Source organism: Gossypium hirsutum, chromosome D05 (assembly GCF_007990345.1).
Source record: "Gossypium hirsutum isolate 1008001.06 chromosome D05, Gossypium_hirsutum_v2.1, whole genome shotgun sequence".
Lineage (NCBI taxonomy): Eukaryota > Viridiplantae > Streptophyta > Magnoliopsida > Malvales > Malvaceae > Gossypium > Gossypium hirsutum.
Genome location: NC_053441.1, coordinates 7,287,850 through 7,307,602, shown reverse-complemented (window position 1 = coordinate 7,307,602; position 19,753 = coordinate 7,287,850). Strand labels below are relative to the sequence as shown.

Sequence of the window (19,753 nt, the reverse complement as noted above, 5' to 3'; positions counted from 1 at the left end):
AGCATAAAAAATAGCGAAGCAAAACATGGGTACTATGTTACGTAGAAAGGAAAGAAGTGGGACATTATCAAATAAGAATAATGATGAGGTATATGGAATGCGTGGAAGGAGACAATTGGGTGAGTGAGAGTGAGACATTGAGTCAGAGGAGTAGTCGAGTCAGCAGTGACAGACTGTGGAAATTCTTTGGGGTTTGGAGCCCAAGATGCGGACATTTCCCCGTCTTTAAACTGGCTTTTCAAAACTAGGTTTTGGACATTAGTTAAGAACTACCCAACAATGACTTTAAACAAGAGGGTAATGCACTGCCCTCTTCCGACCGAAATCTGTTGCTGTGTTTGATGTTTCTATATATCTGCTTTCTTTTTAACTGGTGGGAATTTCTAGGCTTTTGTTTTTGGTCTGAATCTAGGATGTGCTAGGGTTGATTTACTTTTCCTTGGTTCAAGCCTGATTGAAGGAACCCAAACCTTACACACACTTCAATCTTTAAAATGTTATAAAATCTAACATTTTTATTCCTAATGATTGACTAACACTTTTGTTTTTGTATGTTGAGAGAAACAATTGATGAATAATTTAAAAAGCAAATGAAACTGGGTTGAGAATTTCCAAATCCTAATTTTTTTAAAAATGTCCATGTCATATTTTCATATTATCCTTAAGCTTAATCGTTTAAAATAGTGAAAAGTGATGTCACGTATTCATAATGGAACAAGTGAATTAATTATTGTCCTTTAGCTATTATCTTCTAAATTTCATTCAAATTGCCAAGGGAAAGCAACTGAAACAGCCATGGAGCTAATGAAAAAAGAAATGGGAAACAGGTATGGAGCTGTGGATCAGTCTGAGAATACACTGTATCTCTACTGTGGCTCACGTAATAATTTGTACAAGGCATGTGACTCACCTTGATTTAAGTGAAATGGCAGGAATAGGTTTCGATTTCGTCAGCTGGCAATGGTAACTTCCGATCATCTGTTTGCTGCTTTAATAATTAGAATTAATAACTTGTGTTGCCAAAGCTTAAACTATTATATTATCAATAAGCTATGTTGGTAAGTGAGGTAAGCAAGAGCCAACCGTGTTGGAAAATTAAAGCAAAATAAAACATCATCCGATCTGCTTGGTCTCGTGTTCCTTCCTCTGTTTAAAGTAATAACGCCACAGGCAGAGAGAAGCTTCACCGCTGACTGTTTGGAAGTAAAGAAAACATTATCTGTTGTTTCCAATTCTTCCCGAGAGAACAAGTATTCAAGATATTGTAAATTCCCCCATAACCCAATTCTACATTTAGTTGGTAATATGTCTAAGATCGGCATGCAGGAGATAAGGGTATGTCTCAGTATGGAAGCTGAAACCAGATATGCTTGTACCAATCAAATCTTATATCCTGCATGTGCTTTGTCCCATTCCAAGAAAAGGCAGACTTGTATTCTCCTCCAAATTATACCTCCTCCTTGGCGATGTATGCATCTCTGAATCCCTGTAGAAAAAGGCAGCAACTTAACATCTATTCCGTTGAACAAATATGCTTGAATCCACCCAACCCCATCCCAGGATTCTTAACAATACAAGTTTTGTTCCAGGAAAGGACAGCTCCTTGAGTTCCAAACCTCCTCCTGAGTTAGGATGGCCTTTTGGATTGCCTTCGCCACCTTTCAGAAAGAAAGCAGCACAAAGTTGTGTTACCCTCTTTAATAACCTTTGTAGGCAATATAAAGTTCCTACACCAAGAGTTTCAGAGGCTGAAAAAGAACAGAATGAGTAAGTTGCAGGCACCCAGCATATGAGAGGCTTTGAAGAGAAGCTTTTGATTCTCAATGCAATCTTCTCCGCCAAAGAGGACTAGTCCTGGTCACTACACCTCATAGTAATCCAGTGCGACCCCCCGGGTATTTGACAGGGAGAGAACTAATCTTGAAACCTGTCACTTCTGATACAGACTTTAGATCAGCATAAAAAAGAAAATACCAGAACTAAGTTTCTGGCCTGAAAACTGGCAGAAAACCTCTCGAGTATTAGTGATGGCCCCAACAGAATCTATATTAACTATACAAACATCAACAGGTCATCAGCAAACTGTGTAAGGTTCATTCTTACTCAGGATTCATCAAACTTAATACCACATTCATGGCAATGACAATCATTTTTAAAATATGTTCAAAACATTAAAGCATTGACATAAACTAAACGAGCCTAGCAAGGTTTTATGAATAGGCCGTACCAGGCTTTAAGTAAATATTTTAGGTGTCAATTGAACCGGATCCATCAACACATCTTGAAGAAAAGGATTTAATAGCTGTAAAAGATTAAGAACCTTTAGTCGAACTATGCTTGCTCTTTAGAAGAATTCTACCGAACTTGACAACAAATTCCGAAAAATTAGTTAGTTTTTAGTCCAACATTTTCTTCTGCATTTATTTTTTTCAAATGGTATATATGTAAACTTTGCTCATCAATTCAAAGTATATATTCCCAATCATCTGAAATGACTCTGTTCTTCCCATTAGAGAGGAAATTTCATTTTCCTTTTTTCAATCATCAGCATAGACTCTATTCCGGTTTCAATGTTCTAGAAAAAGGACACAGGGAGCAGAGTGTAGAAAATTTAGATAAGTTCAGTTGCTTTCGATGATTCCAAAATATATGCATCCAAGACATTCAGATGAGCATAAAATATGATCTAACAAAAAGTTGATACAATTAAATATGCACGTATCAGGTACTTACACCTGAATTGAGCAGATTGTTATGTCCCCCATAAATCTAGTTTAAGCTAACTAACATGCTCAAATATGTCGTATAAATGCTTCGGATCAGGGAAAACAGCGAGAGCAGACCTTTTTATCCCTCCGTCAACACTAAAAGGTCCAATTGAATTTGTCTATTTAACTGGGACACAAGTTCTTTTCTCTTTTTCAAGCTGCTTGTTTATCTAAAGACACAGAATGTTAACTATAACTGAAGACAGAAACGAACTGTATGTAATCATACTGACAAGCAAGAAAAAGGTGAAAGGAATTCATGAATTATAAATAACATTTCTAATGAATTTATATATCAATGAATACAAAATTTGGTGATCATGAATGCTGTACAAAATTGAAGCATCACAACAGTATACAAATTGACACAGAAAAACTACCATTGCGGTCTACCTCTGTGGCCGAGATTGACTAGAGGCTTTTGCGCTTACTCCTGATATCTCCTTTAGGTTGGTAAGAGCATCCTGAGCGTGTCTCTTTGCATTAGCAGTTCCATGCTTTAAGGCTTCTACCAGAGCCCTAACCAGTGACTGATTGAGTGAGTGCCTATGAGCAGGGCTATCCACTCTCAATGCCCTCTCTATCATCCAAAGAGCCCTCTCTTGGAGTACCCCAGGACGAATTTCTGTAAAAAGTTCTATAACAGCTGCAATAACATCCTGCTTTTCTAGCTCATCCACAGCTCCTTTGTAACCATGAGAAGTATCTAACACAAGAGTTGAAAGTGCCTCAATTGCAGCAATTTGAACATTGGCATCCTCATCATGAAGAAGGTCTACCAAAGGTCTGATACAATTGGATTTTAGTAAGCAGAGTTGACTATTGTATTCACAAGGAGCGTTGTGAATGGGACAATTGGAAGGTTCAGGAGAAGCCCTCCCGCACATGAATACCAAAGAAGCACAAAATCCTTTGGGAGCTGGTGGTTCTGAGTCTGGAGCTGCAAGCATCCTTCCAGCTTCAGACAAGTTCGTCAATCCAACAGCAGCAAGCTGTTTCACTCTAGGTTTTGCAGGAAAACTGAGCTGCTCACAGAAAATGGTCATCAGTTGATGCTCCTTGACCACACTAATAGTATCTTGATCAAGGCTCCTTGTAAAGTGGAGTAATAGGCCTAGAAGTCCTTCTTCCATGCTTGATGTGGGCCAGGATGTTCTCCCGTTGGATATGCGCTGCTGCTTTTTAAGATTCATTACTATCCATTTAACAAAGCTTGCCTCCAGGACTGTCTTTACCTCATCTTCAGAGAGTGGAAGATTAGCAAGTACACATGCAGCATCAGATTTCTCACTTTCTGTTGACTGATTGTCTAGTAATTTCTCTTTAAATAGGAGAAGCTTGTCAGAATGTTTTACCTCTTGAGCTAAATCCTGAGCAAACCTTTCTGTGAGGATTCTTGTAAGCTTAAAAGCATAAATTCTGTGTTCAACATCTGGGTAATCAAGAAAATGAAAGATTGTTTTGATGCCATCTTCAGAACTTTTTATATGCATGGCTACTGACCCTGCAAGATCCAACATATTTGAATAAAATAAACAAAAAAAAAACATTTATCATAACAGGATACTTTAAGGAAATCTATGTCCAAATTCCTTCAGAAATTCCATTATAAGCAAAGAGATAATGGTGTCATGTTGTCAACAAGATGTCTACTTCCACAGAAGGATTTCAACAAAAGATTACCTGCAGCTTCTGGAGAGCTAGCCATTCCATATAGGATGCGGAGAATAGATGCTTGACATTGGGGAGATGTAACTAAAAGAAGTACAACAAGACTAAAAACTACTGATTCTGACTGCATTGAGTTCCCTTTGTTATCAATTGAAGCTAATTCCCAGTGGCCAGGTTTTGATACTATGTTTGCAATTATTGATGCAGCAAATTCTTTCCATTCTTGTAAAGCACCTTGGTTTTGTAAGAGAATAGCTACTAATGCAGGAAGAACAGCAGATTCAACAAGAATGGTTGCATTGTCATCCAACCCTGACAGGTTATTTAACGCTAGCAAGCTTGGCGTTCTTCCCTCTGGCTTAGATAACAACTCAACTAGTGTTTGAGCACATTGCTGGGCAATTTGTTCTTTACTGTTATTCGTCAAGGTCATTCTCCCAATAATGGAAGCCATCTCTATTTTAACATCATCAGGTCCTGCTCAAAGTAAAAGAGCACCTTCAAATTTATATAGCATCGTAAATTCTTCTTCAAGTAAATGAGTTAGCATAAGACATACCTCCACGCAATCTACTGAGCAAGGGTTCAAATCTTCCTGCAGCTGCTAAATTCTGAACACTATCCTCAGCAACCTCCATTCGCGTCAGTACCTGCTCAGCCACATTGGCTAAAGCAGGATGCTCTAAATTTCCAGCCATGCTCGACAGAAGAACTAATGCACCCTTCTCTGAAGCAATTCTAGTGCAGCAAGCTTCATCGCTAGAGAACTCTAGTAGTAACTTCACAGCATACTCCCTCTCTTTCTCTGAGCTTCCAATCAGACTATGGATGGCGAACCTAGTGATGCCCTCTTCAAGCATTATTTTCTATTAATAATGACACAATATTAGAGACTAGACTCTGTAAAGCTTTACATGGCCCTTTTTTTCCTTTAATAAAGAAGTAACAGACTTACTTTGACAAAGATAAGCATAAAATATACATAAAAAATGCAGGCAAATATTCTACTTTCATTTTCGTATGAGAGAATAGAAAACAAACAATGTGGCTTGGAAATTTCGAAATGAGATGAAGGCAAACATTTGGAAATTCCATTCAACACGACGTGTTTACTTCAACATTTCCTTAACTACTCATATACCAATTTACTTGCATCATCTTTGTTCATATGAGAAACAAACTCTTATCATTTGCGAAGACATAAGTCAACCAAACATAGATGTGATTCAGCGCCAATCTTAAATGCAAATAAGGAAAGCTTAATTCAACCAAATTCTAACACTTTTTCTATCACATTCTAGTTCATACTTTCTAAATTGATAGATAAAAGATGAGAGAGAATGAAGTGCTAACCTTGCTTTCTTCATCCTTAGCCATACTAAGCAAAGCCATTAGAGCTTTACTTCTCAAAACAGTTCCAATACTCTTTGAAGAATTCGTTAGCAAATTAACAATCATCACCACGAGCCCAGCATTCCTAACTCGAAACCAATTCGAAGGATGCTCCTCAGATATCTTATAAACCACATCCAACACCCTTTCAACACCCTCTGCCTCCATACTCTCCTTACTTAGCTGCTCCACCGCGCACTTCACCTCAATCTCAACATTCCTATTAACCCATTCCTCAATAGCACCCGCCAAACCAATATTCGGTTTCAACTCCAACGACTTCAAAACCTCACCCGTTACCGGACAAGTCGGGTCCCTTCCATCCTCCAAACACCTCTCGAACCAATACTCAATTGCGCTTCTCTCATAGGTCTGAGATGACTCTAACACAACAGGTTCCTTCATTACTTCCTTAGTTAACGGACACAAAAAATTCTTAAACGGTAAAATGTGAGCGTCTTCTTCAAAATCACGGTCAACCTTTAAAGTTAACATTCCAGGAACTGCTGACCAGCTACCTAAAATCTTTTCTAAGGAAACTAAAATCCGTCTTTCGGAAACGGAATTTGAGTTTGCTAAATCCGTTTTAAACAACTTAACTTGATTAATTAACTCCTCGTAATTACATGAATCTATTCCTAAACATCTCGCTAAATCCATTATTATGGCGCTTTGAACTGCTTTGCTAGTTTGCCTTCCTTCTCCCTCCTTTTGTAGCGTACGGTGTAGTCTTTCTTCATTTTCGGTAACCTAAAGAAAAAGAAACAAATACGGTTAAAATTTAAGAAAAATATTATATTTTGAAGGAAAGGATTTGGTGAGATTTTTATACGGCGAAATGAGATAGTTTCATGTCACGAGAGAGATCAGAGGTTTTCTTGCGGAGATCGGGGAGGTTATCGGAGAGAGAAGACTCGATCAAGGCGAGCCAGGAAGCGATGGCGGAGGAGTGTTGTTGGAGAGAAGCAGAAAGAGATTTGCAGTTGATAAGGACGAAGATCTTGCTTCGTTTACGGTAAACCGACACCGTAAGGACGGCTTTGGAAAGATCGGAGGCGATTCCTTTTAGAGCCGTCTGTAGAGCCGGGGAGAGAGAGTCGGAGTCGAGGAAGTAGTGGTGGTTGAGCAGGAGGTGGAGTCGGGAAGCGAAGGCAGTGAAGCGGCGGGAGTTGTCGAAGGAATCAGAGGAAGAGGAAGAGAGTTCTGCGAGGGAACGGTGGATGGACTCCGCCGCAGCGGCAGCCGTATAGGATGGTGATGTCATTTCACAGCGAGCATGACATCGGAGAAAAATGATGCAGAAAAAAAGATGTCGTCAAGTTTGGATTGCTAAAAGGTGGGCTGAAGCTGAAAAGTCAGTCAAGGTTTGACTTTGGCAGGCGCAGACTTTTCTCCCATTCCACTGTTAATTATGGAACTGGATACTTTTTAAAAATTAAAAACGAAAATAAAATTGAACTTTTTTTTCATATATTTCGATTACAATTTTATTGTACAATCAATAAATATTTGTTGTAATAGTAAAATATATTGTACTTTTAAAGAAAAAACATAAATTTAAATTTTAAAGACAATTGTTCGAAGGAGCAACAACCACAAATTATAAATATAGATTATAAAATCGATAATAAAAAAATACCAAAAAAATTTATTAACCAATATGTTAATCATATTAATTAGAATTAGAGTCTACTTGTAACGTCCTAAAAGAATACAATTTTGCTCGTAACATTTGAGAAATTTTATTATTTTTCACAATGTACCCTTTCAAGTTTAACTCAAATAATTCGTTCACTAATCTAGTGGCGTATTTTCATTTTTAATCAGTAAAATGAAGTGAAGGCTGAAGGCAAAAATTGGAGGCCGACGGTTGGTTCATTTTTAATCAGTAAAATCAGTTGGGTTGTATTATTGGTTTTTAAGCCCAAAATGATGTTCCAAGGCTTTTATCTTAAAAATTTTGAGCCCATAAACAAAACATACCTCGTTATAAATTCATAATGCTTTTTCAGGTAAAAAAAAATTACATCTTAGATTGCATTTTAGTTCTTCTATTAAAAAAATAAGTATATCAGTCCTTATACGTTAGATGAGTGGGAAAAACAGCCTCATTGCACCGTTAGATGTTTATTTTGGTATTTATATAAGATATTATAATAAATTTAGCCCTCAATCTTTATACATTTATTCAATTTGACCATACTATTTTATTTAACCTCTACTCTTTTATTAAAAAATAACAATACTGACCCATTAAATTAAATTTTTTAAAGAAAAATTGGGATTAGATTTTGAATTCGTTGGTCGGTATCAAATTTTGTTTATAATTTTATGATTTTGTTAATAATTTGATTTTTAAAATTGTTTATTAAGATCTTTTTGACCCTTTAACCTTATTAATTTTAAAAAATTTCTAATTTACTTTAAGAGTACGGGTAAATTTGAATAAATGTGTAAAGGTTGAGGGTTAAATTTGTTATTATACCTTATATATAAAAACCAAAACAAACATTTAATGGTGCAATATTAACAAATGGACTGTTTTGTTCACTCGTCTAATCGTATAATAATTAATTTGTTCATTTTTTATAATAAAAAGACTAAAAATATAAAATAAAGATTTTTATAATACTTTTAGCCACTTTTTTTTCACTTGATACATTAAAATAAAATTAAACGACAAGAAATTACAAACATAATGAATGAGAACTTTAAAAAATAAAATTGAAAAACGCACCTCGTCCTCAAATTTTATGTTGGAAATTGAATACTTATAATCTCAAACTTACCCCTAATATCACTTTCATTTGGGAAACTTTGGAAACTATCTGCCTACAAGAACCTTACTGCGAACAAGAGGAACTACTGTCCTTTCTGCAATACTAATCCTGAAACCAACCCTGGTATTCTAGGGAATTGCAACGTTACTAGTTGTTGGAATCTTCCATTTGATAATTGGTTCAAACGGAATCTGATTTCTAAAATTTTCTTCTTTCCGCATTGCATCCTATGGTTCATCATGTTTGTCTTCTTCCTCCATACCCGGAAATGCTATAATTTTTTATTTTTTTTTACAAGCCTTTCAATGAGAACCTGCTCATTTCTAAGACTATTTCTCTTGCCGCTGACTGCTTTGCTCTCTACATGAATATAAAGAATAAGGGTTTCCTATCATTCATGTCAAATGGTCACCGTCACTGTTAGGGTGATTTAAACTCCACTGTGACGGTTTATCAGTGAGCAATTCGGGTGCTCCAGGAGTGAGTGCTATTATACATTATACAATGGACAATGGATTGCTGGCTGCCATAGATACTTAGGCCGCACGACTAACATGGTTGCTAAACTTTAGACACCAAGGGATGGTCTTTTACTTGCTAAAAGTCTACATACTTCTCTTATTATTGTTGAATTGGATGCTATTGTTGTTATTTATCATATTAATAGTCTTTCAAAGAATTTATTGCTTGGTCCTATTATTCATGATTGCCAAGAGGGCAATCAATGTGTTGATACTTTAATTTGTCTGATGTTAGGAACTCAAATGCCTATTGTATTGTTTATTTTTATATTCACGATTAAAATCGACTTAGTTAACTTGCCTTTGTATTACACTATCTTTAATTAATGAAATATATTTATTTGATATCTAAGATTTTCTTTTGTTAAAGTCGACTTGGTTGCTTCTCAAATTGAGATGTTTGCTGACAATTTCTTGTAGAGTTGGAGAGCTTCATGGGAGACTTTTGGTACACTGCAACAACTTCAATTAGGCACAGTACACTACAGAAAGAAACCAAGAGAAGGCTGGGTTAAGTGCAATGTTGATGTGACAATTTTTAAAGAGTTAATTTATACATTTTTCGCTGAGTTGATTTATGATGATATTAGTATCGTCGAGATGTGAGTAAACAAAATGATTGTAAGATCGAATTGTTTGAAGGTAATTATAAATTTAAATGTGAATAATAAATACATGTTTAAATATTATTTAATATTGCATGACTTTTTCTTTTCTTTTTTTCAAAACTCACTTTCAACATTTGTCCTTCCAATGGATCCCTTGGACTGCAAATAAGGAGGTATATGGTTTGTCTATAGCACTTGATCCTTTTTGATGTTTCTCCTTGTATTATTGACATTTTATCTATGGGTAATGTTATTGCTAGCTCCACTAAAATTAACTCAGGGTAATTTTTTATCTCTTTCTTGTTTGATTTTGCGTGCCTTTCCATTGGTCAATAGCAATTTCTGTTTCTTTTCAAATATATAATTATTGAATTCGTCTTGAGATACAAGACTGAATGGGATGCCAGTATTTGACGATGGTAATCAAATTTATGAATGGTAATATAAAGGAGTCGCAGCCAGTAAAAGTATAAAACACTACATATTAATGGTAAAACCCAAAAAGATATAGAAAAAGGGGAGGGGGGGCAACAAATGTAGAGGTCCAAAAGCAAGAGCAGGTGAGGAGTCAGGCAGGACCATATGAAGGTTCAAGAAAAACATCGCATTCATGATGATAATCATAAAAAATGAATCTCCATCACACTTCCAACTAGCTCCATCACCTACTACATACATACAAAATTAATTCTAAATTAAATTATTATTCAGAAAAACAAACAATCAATCCCTGGCCCAACACCATTTTCAAGATTGGTTGTTTTGTTTTATTCTTTCTAAGAATATTTGTTGTTTTCATCGTTGGTTTGTGCCAACTTTCTCTCTCCTTCATTCTCTACTGCAACAGCTACCGAGGGGAAGGAGTTGTAGTTTGCCAACAAGGCAGGCATGGCATGCAAAGGCCAAATACCAACAATCAGTTCAATTTAAAAGCACAGCCTTTACCATTCTAGCCCAGTTTTCAGCTCTCCCGGGACCGCTTTGATTGCGATTTATGCTTTTACCTTTTCTCATCTGATATGCATTCAGCATTCTCAATATAATTCACTTCTTCCTTCATCTCTATCCATACAAAATTTCCAACCTTAAACTAATCACATTTTGAATCCCTTGATTGTATTAAGTTACTTTTTTTTTTTATAATTAACGGTTATTTTGGAACATAATAAAAAGTAACGACAAAACATTGTTCATTGGTAGAGTTGAAAGGTGAGATGTTTGAATTCTGAAGTCTTTCATTATCTTAAAAGTTCAGTTTTTTCAATTTCAATTTATTATCTTAAAAGTTGAGAATCGAAAGTTCAACCATGTATAGGAAAGTGGAAACTAATTAACTTGATCTCAAACCATGTTTGCAAGAATGGGTGGGAAAAAAACATTAAACAAAAGAATATTAACTATTATTTTTCTAACAGAAATATTTTTAATATTACGTTTGGTATTAGAAAGTAGAAATGAAAAGAAAATCAACAAATACCAGAGTAAAATCGGATCCAATACCAAGAGACAGTCTGCAGTGCACAAACAGGCAAAATTAAAATGCCAAAGCAAACAAGTGAGGCAGGACATAGATTGACACGCTTCATGAAAAATCGAAATGGGCCCCCTAGGTACGTACCCAGAATAAATTTAACTTCTCCCAGAGGACAAAACCTAAAAAACCCTCTACTCTCCTCTCTTTTGCCCTTTAGCTGTTGTTAAGCTAAACATAAATTAAACAAAAGTAAATAACGCTTGAAATGAGCAACCTTGAATCTTACCCTCCAGTCTTTCGCCAGCTCAAGGCTTCTACTCCTCCCCAGCTAGCTGAACTCAACAACAACAGCAACTCCATGGGGGACACTGCCCAAGCTTCATCATCAGTTGATATTCCTGTAGTGGATCTTGAATGTCTTAGCCTGGAAAAGCTTGGAGAGGTTTGTAAAGAATGGGGTATTTTCCGTTTGGTCAACCATGGGATTCCTCCCAGCCTTTTGAGCAAACTCGAGGAACATGTGAAGAGGGTGTTGTCTCTATCCTTCGAGTCCAAGCAAGCCCTACTCACTAACCCTTTGTCTTACTTTTGGGGCACCCCCCTCTTGACCCCAACCGGGGCTGCCCTAAGGGGTGCCTTGAATATCAATTGGCTGGAAGGCATAAATGTTCCACTCTGTCACCTCCAACAGTTTGAATCCGAAGATCCTAGGCTTCATGATTTCAGGTAACTGTTTGTATTTCGCTTATTGTCTGTCCCCCTCTTTCCCTGTGTTCCTCTTCTTCTGGTTGGCTTCCTCTGATTTGTATTTGCTTATGGGTTGGCAATAAGTGACGAACTGATTGGACAGTCCCAGATATTTTCTGCAAAAAAAGAAGATTACTAGGTCAGCATCATTAACTTTTCGACTCTGCCTTGCAGTATCAATAACCAATAATAGACCACCAGTCACCTCAGTTTCTTTAGTTTAATTTTCCTTACCCCATTGCTCAGACTAGGAACTTGAAGAATTATACATATATTTTTTAAAAAAATTAGTACAAAGTATTAATACATCCAAATATAGAAATTACAAATGATGGATTATTAGATATGTTGAATGTCAGTTTTTTTAATTTTAATCAACGGACTTAAAAATAAGTTTCTATCATCGTTTTTCTTTTAGTAACAATGGTTTACCAAGAACTTTCGAGGGTATGGAGTGTGGCTATTAAAGTAACTTCAAGCACACACAATTCTTTAATTTGTGGAGGTTAGAGAATGCTAATCATAGTTATGAGTCCGTCCCATTTCTAGTTTATCTTATGGATGCTGAAATAGAAATCTTAGCAAGTCACATGCAAAAGAAAACCTATGAACATGTGCAGTTGGAATATAAGTATAAGGAAAATTTTAAGGTTTTTCTAATCACATACTATTCAGTGTCATCATATAAAAAAAATAGATGAAAAAATAGAAAAAAAATACTTATTTTGACCTTATTAAGATTTTTTAAATTTAATTTTAATACGGAAAAACTCAAAAGAGAAAACTTTCAAAAAAAAACTTTTGATTTTCTAGGCTGAATGGGTCAATTTACCTCACTCAACAGTATGTGCGATTTGAAGCTTCATGTTAATAAATATAGTAGAATATCCTAAAGGGTAGATTATTGAAAAGTTGGGGATTTTAGTTTATATTTCATTGTTTTTGTGCATATCATCCTTTTTTAAGAAAAAAGGGTTAACAATCACTGGATTAAGATTTTGTTAATTACTCTCTTGAGTTTTAACTATCTGGATGATCGATTAAAGTTTGATATAAAGGCTGAAAATTACATGTGGTGTTGAAATTCGAATAAACTAATACAAAAATAGAACACTTATAATAGCCAGCTAGCCTTTCTTTTGATAGCAAATTAGTCTTTTGCCATCATGCATATTGTTGCGGAAAGGATCGATTCGAGAACTCCGATATGACTACAAGTAAATTGACCGGAACGAAAAAATAAAGTGAACACAAGGATTTACGTGGTTCGGCTTTAATGCCTACGTCCACGGGCAGAGGCGAAAAGAAATTTCACTATAACAAGATGAAGATTACAAGTGTTTTACACTCAAGACACAACCCGAGAACCTCACAACTCTCAACCCCTATAGAAAACCCGAAAGCTAAAATCCTAGCTTTCAAAGAACAAGCTTTGCTCTCTCTTGGTTTGGGATGATCAATATGGCTAATGAACCTCTCTATTTATAAGAGAGTTCAAGGACATAATTGTCCAAAACTTTGGCAAAGATTTGTGGTTGAAAATGGACACCAACAACCATCCACTAATCCACTACCACCAACAACCCACTACCAACAACAACAATCCACTACCAATTTTAAGCCATTTCTTAACAAATCTCCACCTTGGCTTGAAATTTACCAAGCTGAACATCATAGTGAATTCCTCGAACTGGATCACCTCTTCCAAACGCCTCTCTGGCGCTAATCAATCCCGAATACCTATCAAGTCCAAGCAATGCTTGAACTTATATGCAGGGATCACCTTAGTTAACATATCTGCAGGATTCTTCTCGGTAGCAACCTTGCTGATAACAATGTCACCTTGCGTAACATGTTCCCGAACAAAATGATATCTGACATCAATGTGTTTGGTCCGTTCATGAAACATCTGATTTTTAGTCAGATGTATGGCACTCTGGCTATCGCAAAATACAACAGTGAAATCCTGTTGTAAACCCAAACTGCTTACTAGACCTTTCATCCACAATGCTTCTTTCACTGCTTCTGCTAACGCCATATATTCCGCCTCAGTCGTAGATAAGGCTACGGTAGACTGTAACACAGCTTTCCAACTAATGGCTCCTCCAGAATAAGTGAAAACATAACCCGTCAGAGATCTTCTTTTGTCCAGATCTCCAGCATAATCAGAGTCCACATAGCCCGTGACACTGCTAGTGCAGTCACTCTGATCATATACCAAGCATAAATCTGCAGAACCTCTCAAGTACCTGAGAATCCATTTCACGGCCTGCCAGTGTTCCTTGCCAGGACAACTCATGTATCTGCTGACCACACTAACTGCATGTGAAATGTCTGGACGAGTGCAAACCATTGCATACATCACGCTTCCAACTGCACTCGAGTATGGAATGTGAGACATTTGCTGCTTTTCTTCATCAGATTGTGGTGACAACTCTGCAAAGAGTTTGAAATGTGGTGCCAACGGAGTACTCACAGTTTTCGCTTTATCCATGCCGAAGCGTTGAAGAACCTTTTCAATGTAGTTCTTCTGCGACACACGAAGCTTGCCCGCCTTGCGATCTCTGTGAATATCCATGCCCAAAATTTTCTTGGCAGCACCCAGATCCTTCATCTCGAACTCACCACTCAACTGCGACTTTAACTTGTTGATTTCCGACATGTTTTTGGAAGCAATTAACATGTCATCAACATACAGCAACAAATAAATGTGCGAACCATCTGAGAGCTTCCGATGATAGACACAAGCATCATAGTCACATCTTGTGTAACCATGCTGAATCATGAAGCTATCAAACCGCTTGTACCACTGCCTTGGGGATTGTTTCAATCCATATAAAGACTTCTTTAATAGACAGACATGGTCTTCTTTACCAGGAACTGTAAAACCCTCTGGTTGACGCATGTAGATTGTTTCCTCGAGCTCACCATGCAAGAACGCCGTTTTTACGTCAAGCTGCTCAAGTTCTAGATCAGACTTGGCCACCATGGCAAGTAATACACGAATGGAAGAATGCTTTACGACTGGGGAGAAAACTTCATTGTAGTCAATCCCCTCTTTCTGAGTGAAGCCTTTAGCAACCAATCGTGCCTTGAATCTAGTTGTTTCAACCCCTAGGATGCCTTCCTTTTTCTTGAAGACCCATTTGCAACCAACTATCTTCTGGTTACTTGGCGGCTTAACCAACTCCCAAGTATGGTTCTTGTGAAGAGATTCTATCTCCTCACTCATAGCAATTGCCCACTGTGCCGACTCATCACACGTGACAGCCTCATTATAACTGGAAGGTTCTATACCAATGGACTCCGCCACACTGAGCGCGAAAGACACCAGATTAGCGTAACGCGGATTTGGTTTGATTTGTCTCTTCGTTCTTCCAGTGGCAATGCTATATGGTTTTTCTTGAGGTGACTCATCTTCATCGGAATCTTGCACCTCAACTTGATCATCCTGGACTGAAGTACCTTCCGTAGGAATTGGAGCGTCCACCTGACACTCCACCTGCTTCTCAACACCGTGATCTCCCATTCTATCTGACTCCTCCTTTTCCCGGGAATTTGTGGTGGATCGAAGCATGGATGACTCATCAAAAGTCACATCTCTGCTGATGATGAACTTGGACGAAACCGGATCAGGACACCACAACCTGTATCCTTTCACCCCTTGGCCGTATCCAAGAAATATGCATTTCTTCGCCCTCGGTTTGAGTTTTCCCTCATTTACATGAGCATACGCAGGGCAGCCAAACACTCTTAAACCAGAGTAATCAGCAGGAGAACCAGACCATACTTCCTCAGGAGTCTTCAGCTCAATAGCTGTTGACGGAGATCTGTTAACCAAATAACAAGCAGTATTAACAGCTTCAGCCCAAAATTCTTCACCGAGCCCAGCATTTGATCGCATGCAACGAGCTCGCTCCAAGAGAGTTCTATTCATGCGTTCTGCAACTCCATTTTGTTGTGGTGTTCGACGAACAGTGCGGTGTCTCACTATTCCTTCATTTTTGCAGAACTCATTGAATTCACCTGAGCAAAACTCCAAGCCATTATCCGTCCGGAATCGCTTGATCTTCTTTCCTGTTTGATTTTCGATCAAAGCTTTAAATTGCTTGAAGTTGATGAGAACCTCATACTTGCTCTTCAGAAAATACACCCAAACCTTTCTCGAGTAATCATCGATAAAGGTAAGCAGATATCTGTAACCACCTTTAGAAATTGTCGGAGAAGGCCCCCAAAGGTCAGAATGGAAGTAATCCACTGTGCCTTTTGTCTTGTGAATCCCAGTGCTGAACTTTACCCGAGTCTGCTTACCGAAGACGCAGTGCTCACAGAAATTCAACTTTCCTGTACACTGCCCAGACAATAATCCTCGTTTTCTTAGCACCGATAAGCCTCTCTCGCTCATATGCCCGAGCCGCATATGCCATAACTTCGTGGTGTCAGAATCTAGATCATCTGATGATGACACTCCCGCAACACCTGTAACCGAGGAACCATCGAGGAAGTAAAGGCCCCGCTCCAAATTACCACGTATCACAGTCAAAGCACCCGAGAATACCTTGAGAACTCCACCTTCAGCAGAGTACCGAAAGCCTTTCTTGTCCAACGTACTCAAAGAGATCAAATTTTTCTTCATTTCTGGAATGTGCCGAACATCAGTTAGAGTTCTAACAATACCGTCAAACATCTTTATACGAACTGTGCCAATCCCCATGACTTGACATGCGTGGTCATTTCCCATTAGTACTGAACCAGAATGCTTCTCGTATGTTGAGAATGCATCTTTCGAAGTACTTATATGAAATGTAGCTCCCGTATCAAGAATCCATCTCCCACCAGCGTAAGAGTCGGATACTGCAAGAACGATCTCGGCATCACTTGAAGAATCTGCATCAGCTACATTCGCACGATCATTTTGTTGCTCCTGTGATTCTGATTTCTCCTTCCTTTTCGGACAATCTACCTTCATGTGCCCGTACTTCTTACAGTAGTAGCACTGTATTCTCTTCTTGGACTGCGATCTAGGATGGCTTTTACTTGAACTTCCACCCTTTGCCTTGGATCTTCCTCGAGCAACCAAGCCTTCGCCTTCATTGTTTTCGACCACCTTACCAGTGATTTTCTTCCTCAACTCACTGGAACTTAAGGCATTTTTCACCTCCTCTAGAGTCAGGTCATCACGACCGTACATCATTGTATCAACAAAATTCTCATACGAGGGAGGCAAAGAACACAAAACAATTATTGCTTGGTCCTCATCATCGATTTTGTTATCGATATTATTCAAATCCATGATAATGGAATTGAATTTATCCAGGTGCTGGGAAACAGGTGTACCTTCCTCCATCTTCAGGGCATAGAGTCTTTGCTTGAGGTAGAGCCGGTTCGTCAATGACTTCGTCATGTACTTGCTCTCTAACCGGAGCCACAAACCGGACGCGGTTTTCTCATCCGCTACTTCTCGTAGCACTTCATCTCCTAGACATAGCAGAATAGCACTATGTGCTCTTTCTAGCATGTCATCCTTTTGCTCTTCCGAAAGCGTGCTTGGTAATTTATCTTTACCAGACAATGCTTTTAGCAATCCTTGTTGAACCAGCACTGCCCGCATCTTGATGCGCCATAAACTGAAACTATTTTTCCCGGTAAATTTCTCGACATCATACTTAGTCGATGAAACACTTGTAGCCATAATTTGGAACCTTTGAATGAATGATAATATTTTCTTCCTGATGTGAAAGATCAGACAAAGCTGCAGTCACAGGGCAATTCAGAAAATATTATCACTCCTTCAACTACGCTCTGATACCAATTTGTTGCGGAAAGGATCGATTCGAGAACTCCGATATGACTACAAGTAAATTGACCGGAACGAAAAAATAAAGTGAACACAAGGATTTACGTGGTTCGGCTTTAATGCCTACGTCCACGGGCAGAGGCGAAAAGAAATTTCACTATAACAAGATGAAGATTACAAGTGTTTTACACTCAAGACACAACCCGAGAACCTCACAACTCTCAACCCCTATAGAAAACCCGAAAGCTAAAATCCTAGCTTTCAAAGAACAAGCTTTGCTCTCTCTTGGTTTGGGATGATCAATATGGCTAATGAACCTCTCTATTTATAAGAGAGTTCAAGGACATAATTGTCCAAAACTTTGGCAAAGATTTGTGGTTGAAAATGGACACCAACAACCATCCACTAATCCACTACCACCAACAACCCACTACCAACAACAACAATCCACTACCAATTTTAAGCCATTTCTTAACACATATATATGGGGTATCTTCATATATTCCAGTTATCGAACTCTCAACAATCAACATGACCATGCCCCACTTTGTTTACTCGTTGCATGCCTGTCTTGCTAATCTAAATGAAAAAGGTGATCAACTCGTATAATGGGGGATACGTACTTTTGTCCAACTCTTTTTCTTGTTTTTTCCATATGACTAGGCATTATCTGGAAGAATATGGAAGACACCTTTCGAGAATCGCTACAACCTTGTTCGAAGCAATGGTGAAGAATCTGAATCTGGGTCCTAAACAATCCGAGTCTAGCTTAGATGAATCCACTGGATTCATACGTGTTTACCGATACCCATCAGGGTCCTTGGCTGATGAGGCTTGGGGCATGATGGAACACACTGATAGCTCCGTGCTTTCCATAGTGAACCAAGACCAAGTTGGGGGACTTGAATTTTTCAAGGACAATGAATGGCTACTGGTTAACCCAATTTCAGGCACCCTTGTTGTCAATATTGGTGACATGCTGCAGGTCTATAAAATCAATCTTTCTATTTTTTCCCCTTTTTTTAAATGCATATGGAGTTCATTCAATTTATATTTTATTTTGGTTTTTGATTTGAACGTGTTGTCGGGTATATGTTGTATATAGGCTATAAGCGACGACCAATACATGAGTGTGAAACATAGAGTGAGAACGAACAAGCAGGCGGAGCGGTTCTCCATATGCTACTTTGTGTTCCCAGCAAAAGGCAGTGTGATCCGTAGTTCTAAATACAAACCTTTTACTTACACCGATTTCCAACAGCAAGTGCAACATGACACCAAGACTCTAGGTTATAAAGTTGGTCTCCAAAGATTCAAGCTTAATGCAGCTGTTTAATATTATATATATATATACACCTATTATCAATTATTTTATGTAGGGTAACTCTTAATTTTCTGTTGTACGAATTCCTCCTTTATTACGGAAAATCATTTAATTCAATCCTACCATTAACTCATCCTTAATTACTCCTCGGGAATATGCAGTCTGTAATTCGGTATAGGATGAGAAATTATAAATATTAACATTCCAACTCAGATTGAATGAAAATTATTAAACCCCAGATTCATCGAGTGTTATGTAAAACAAAATGCGATGCTTATTGTAGAGGGTGGCGGAAAATCCTCCCAGTAATTATAGACAAAAGGATAGTACGTTCAGCATAAAATATAATGGCTACCGATTTTTAATAATTACAGCTAAAAAAAAAAGACACAATAAATGTGAAATCATGAAGAACAATGGCAGAATAAAAATCTAACTCATAGATATGATATTATCTTGTTAATTTCACTGCAACAACAAATTTCTAGATTGAGTCAACCCCGGAATACAATGATAGATGAATCCTATTTGAAAAAGAAAATTCCCATTCCTTTATCTTTCCTTTCCGTTTGGATGCCAATCCTTTTTGCCTTGTCAATGATGAAACTACGCCGGCCTACTACTACTTGTCGCTAAACAAACGTCCAAAGGCTTCACTTGCTTTCTTATTC

The 19,753-nt window shown here is 37.8% G+C and overlaps 2 protein-coding genes across 2 annotated transcripts; one reads left to right on the top strand and one right to left on the bottom strand.

The window, feature by feature from the left end:
- Nucleotides 1–3,015: 3,015 nt before the first annotated feature.
- On the bottom strand, nucleotides 3,016–7,232 carry LOC107959201 (U-box domain-containing protein 44). The gene is made up of 5 exons (XM_016895196.2): nucleotides 6,664–7,232; nucleotides 5,793–6,581; nucleotides 4,999–5,305; nucleotides 4,452–4,916; nucleotides 3,016–4,272 (listed from the first exon to the last, which is right to left on the bottom strand). Exons 1-5 carry the CDS (start codon nucleotides 7,093–7,095, stop codon nucleotides 3,158–3,160), a joined length of 3,108 nt encoding a protein of 1,035 aa, XP_016750685.2. The 5' UTR covers nucleotides 7,096–7,232; the 3' UTR covers nucleotides 3,016–3,157.
- A 3,991-nt stretch (nucleotides 7,233–11,223) lies between these two features.
- Nucleotides 11,224–19,215, top strand: LOC107906631 (gibberellin 2-beta-dioxygenase 6). The gene is made up of 3 exons (XM_041093456.1): nucleotides 11,224–11,940; nucleotides 18,422–18,743; nucleotides 18,864–19,215. Exons 1-3 carry the CDS (start codon nucleotides 11,480–11,482, stop codon nucleotides 19,092–19,094), a joined length of 1,014 nt encoding a protein of 337 aa, XP_040949390.1. The 5' UTR covers nucleotides 11,224–11,479; the 3' UTR covers nucleotides 19,095–19,215.
- The last annotated feature ends 538 nt before the right edge of the window (nucleotides 19,216–19,753 follow it).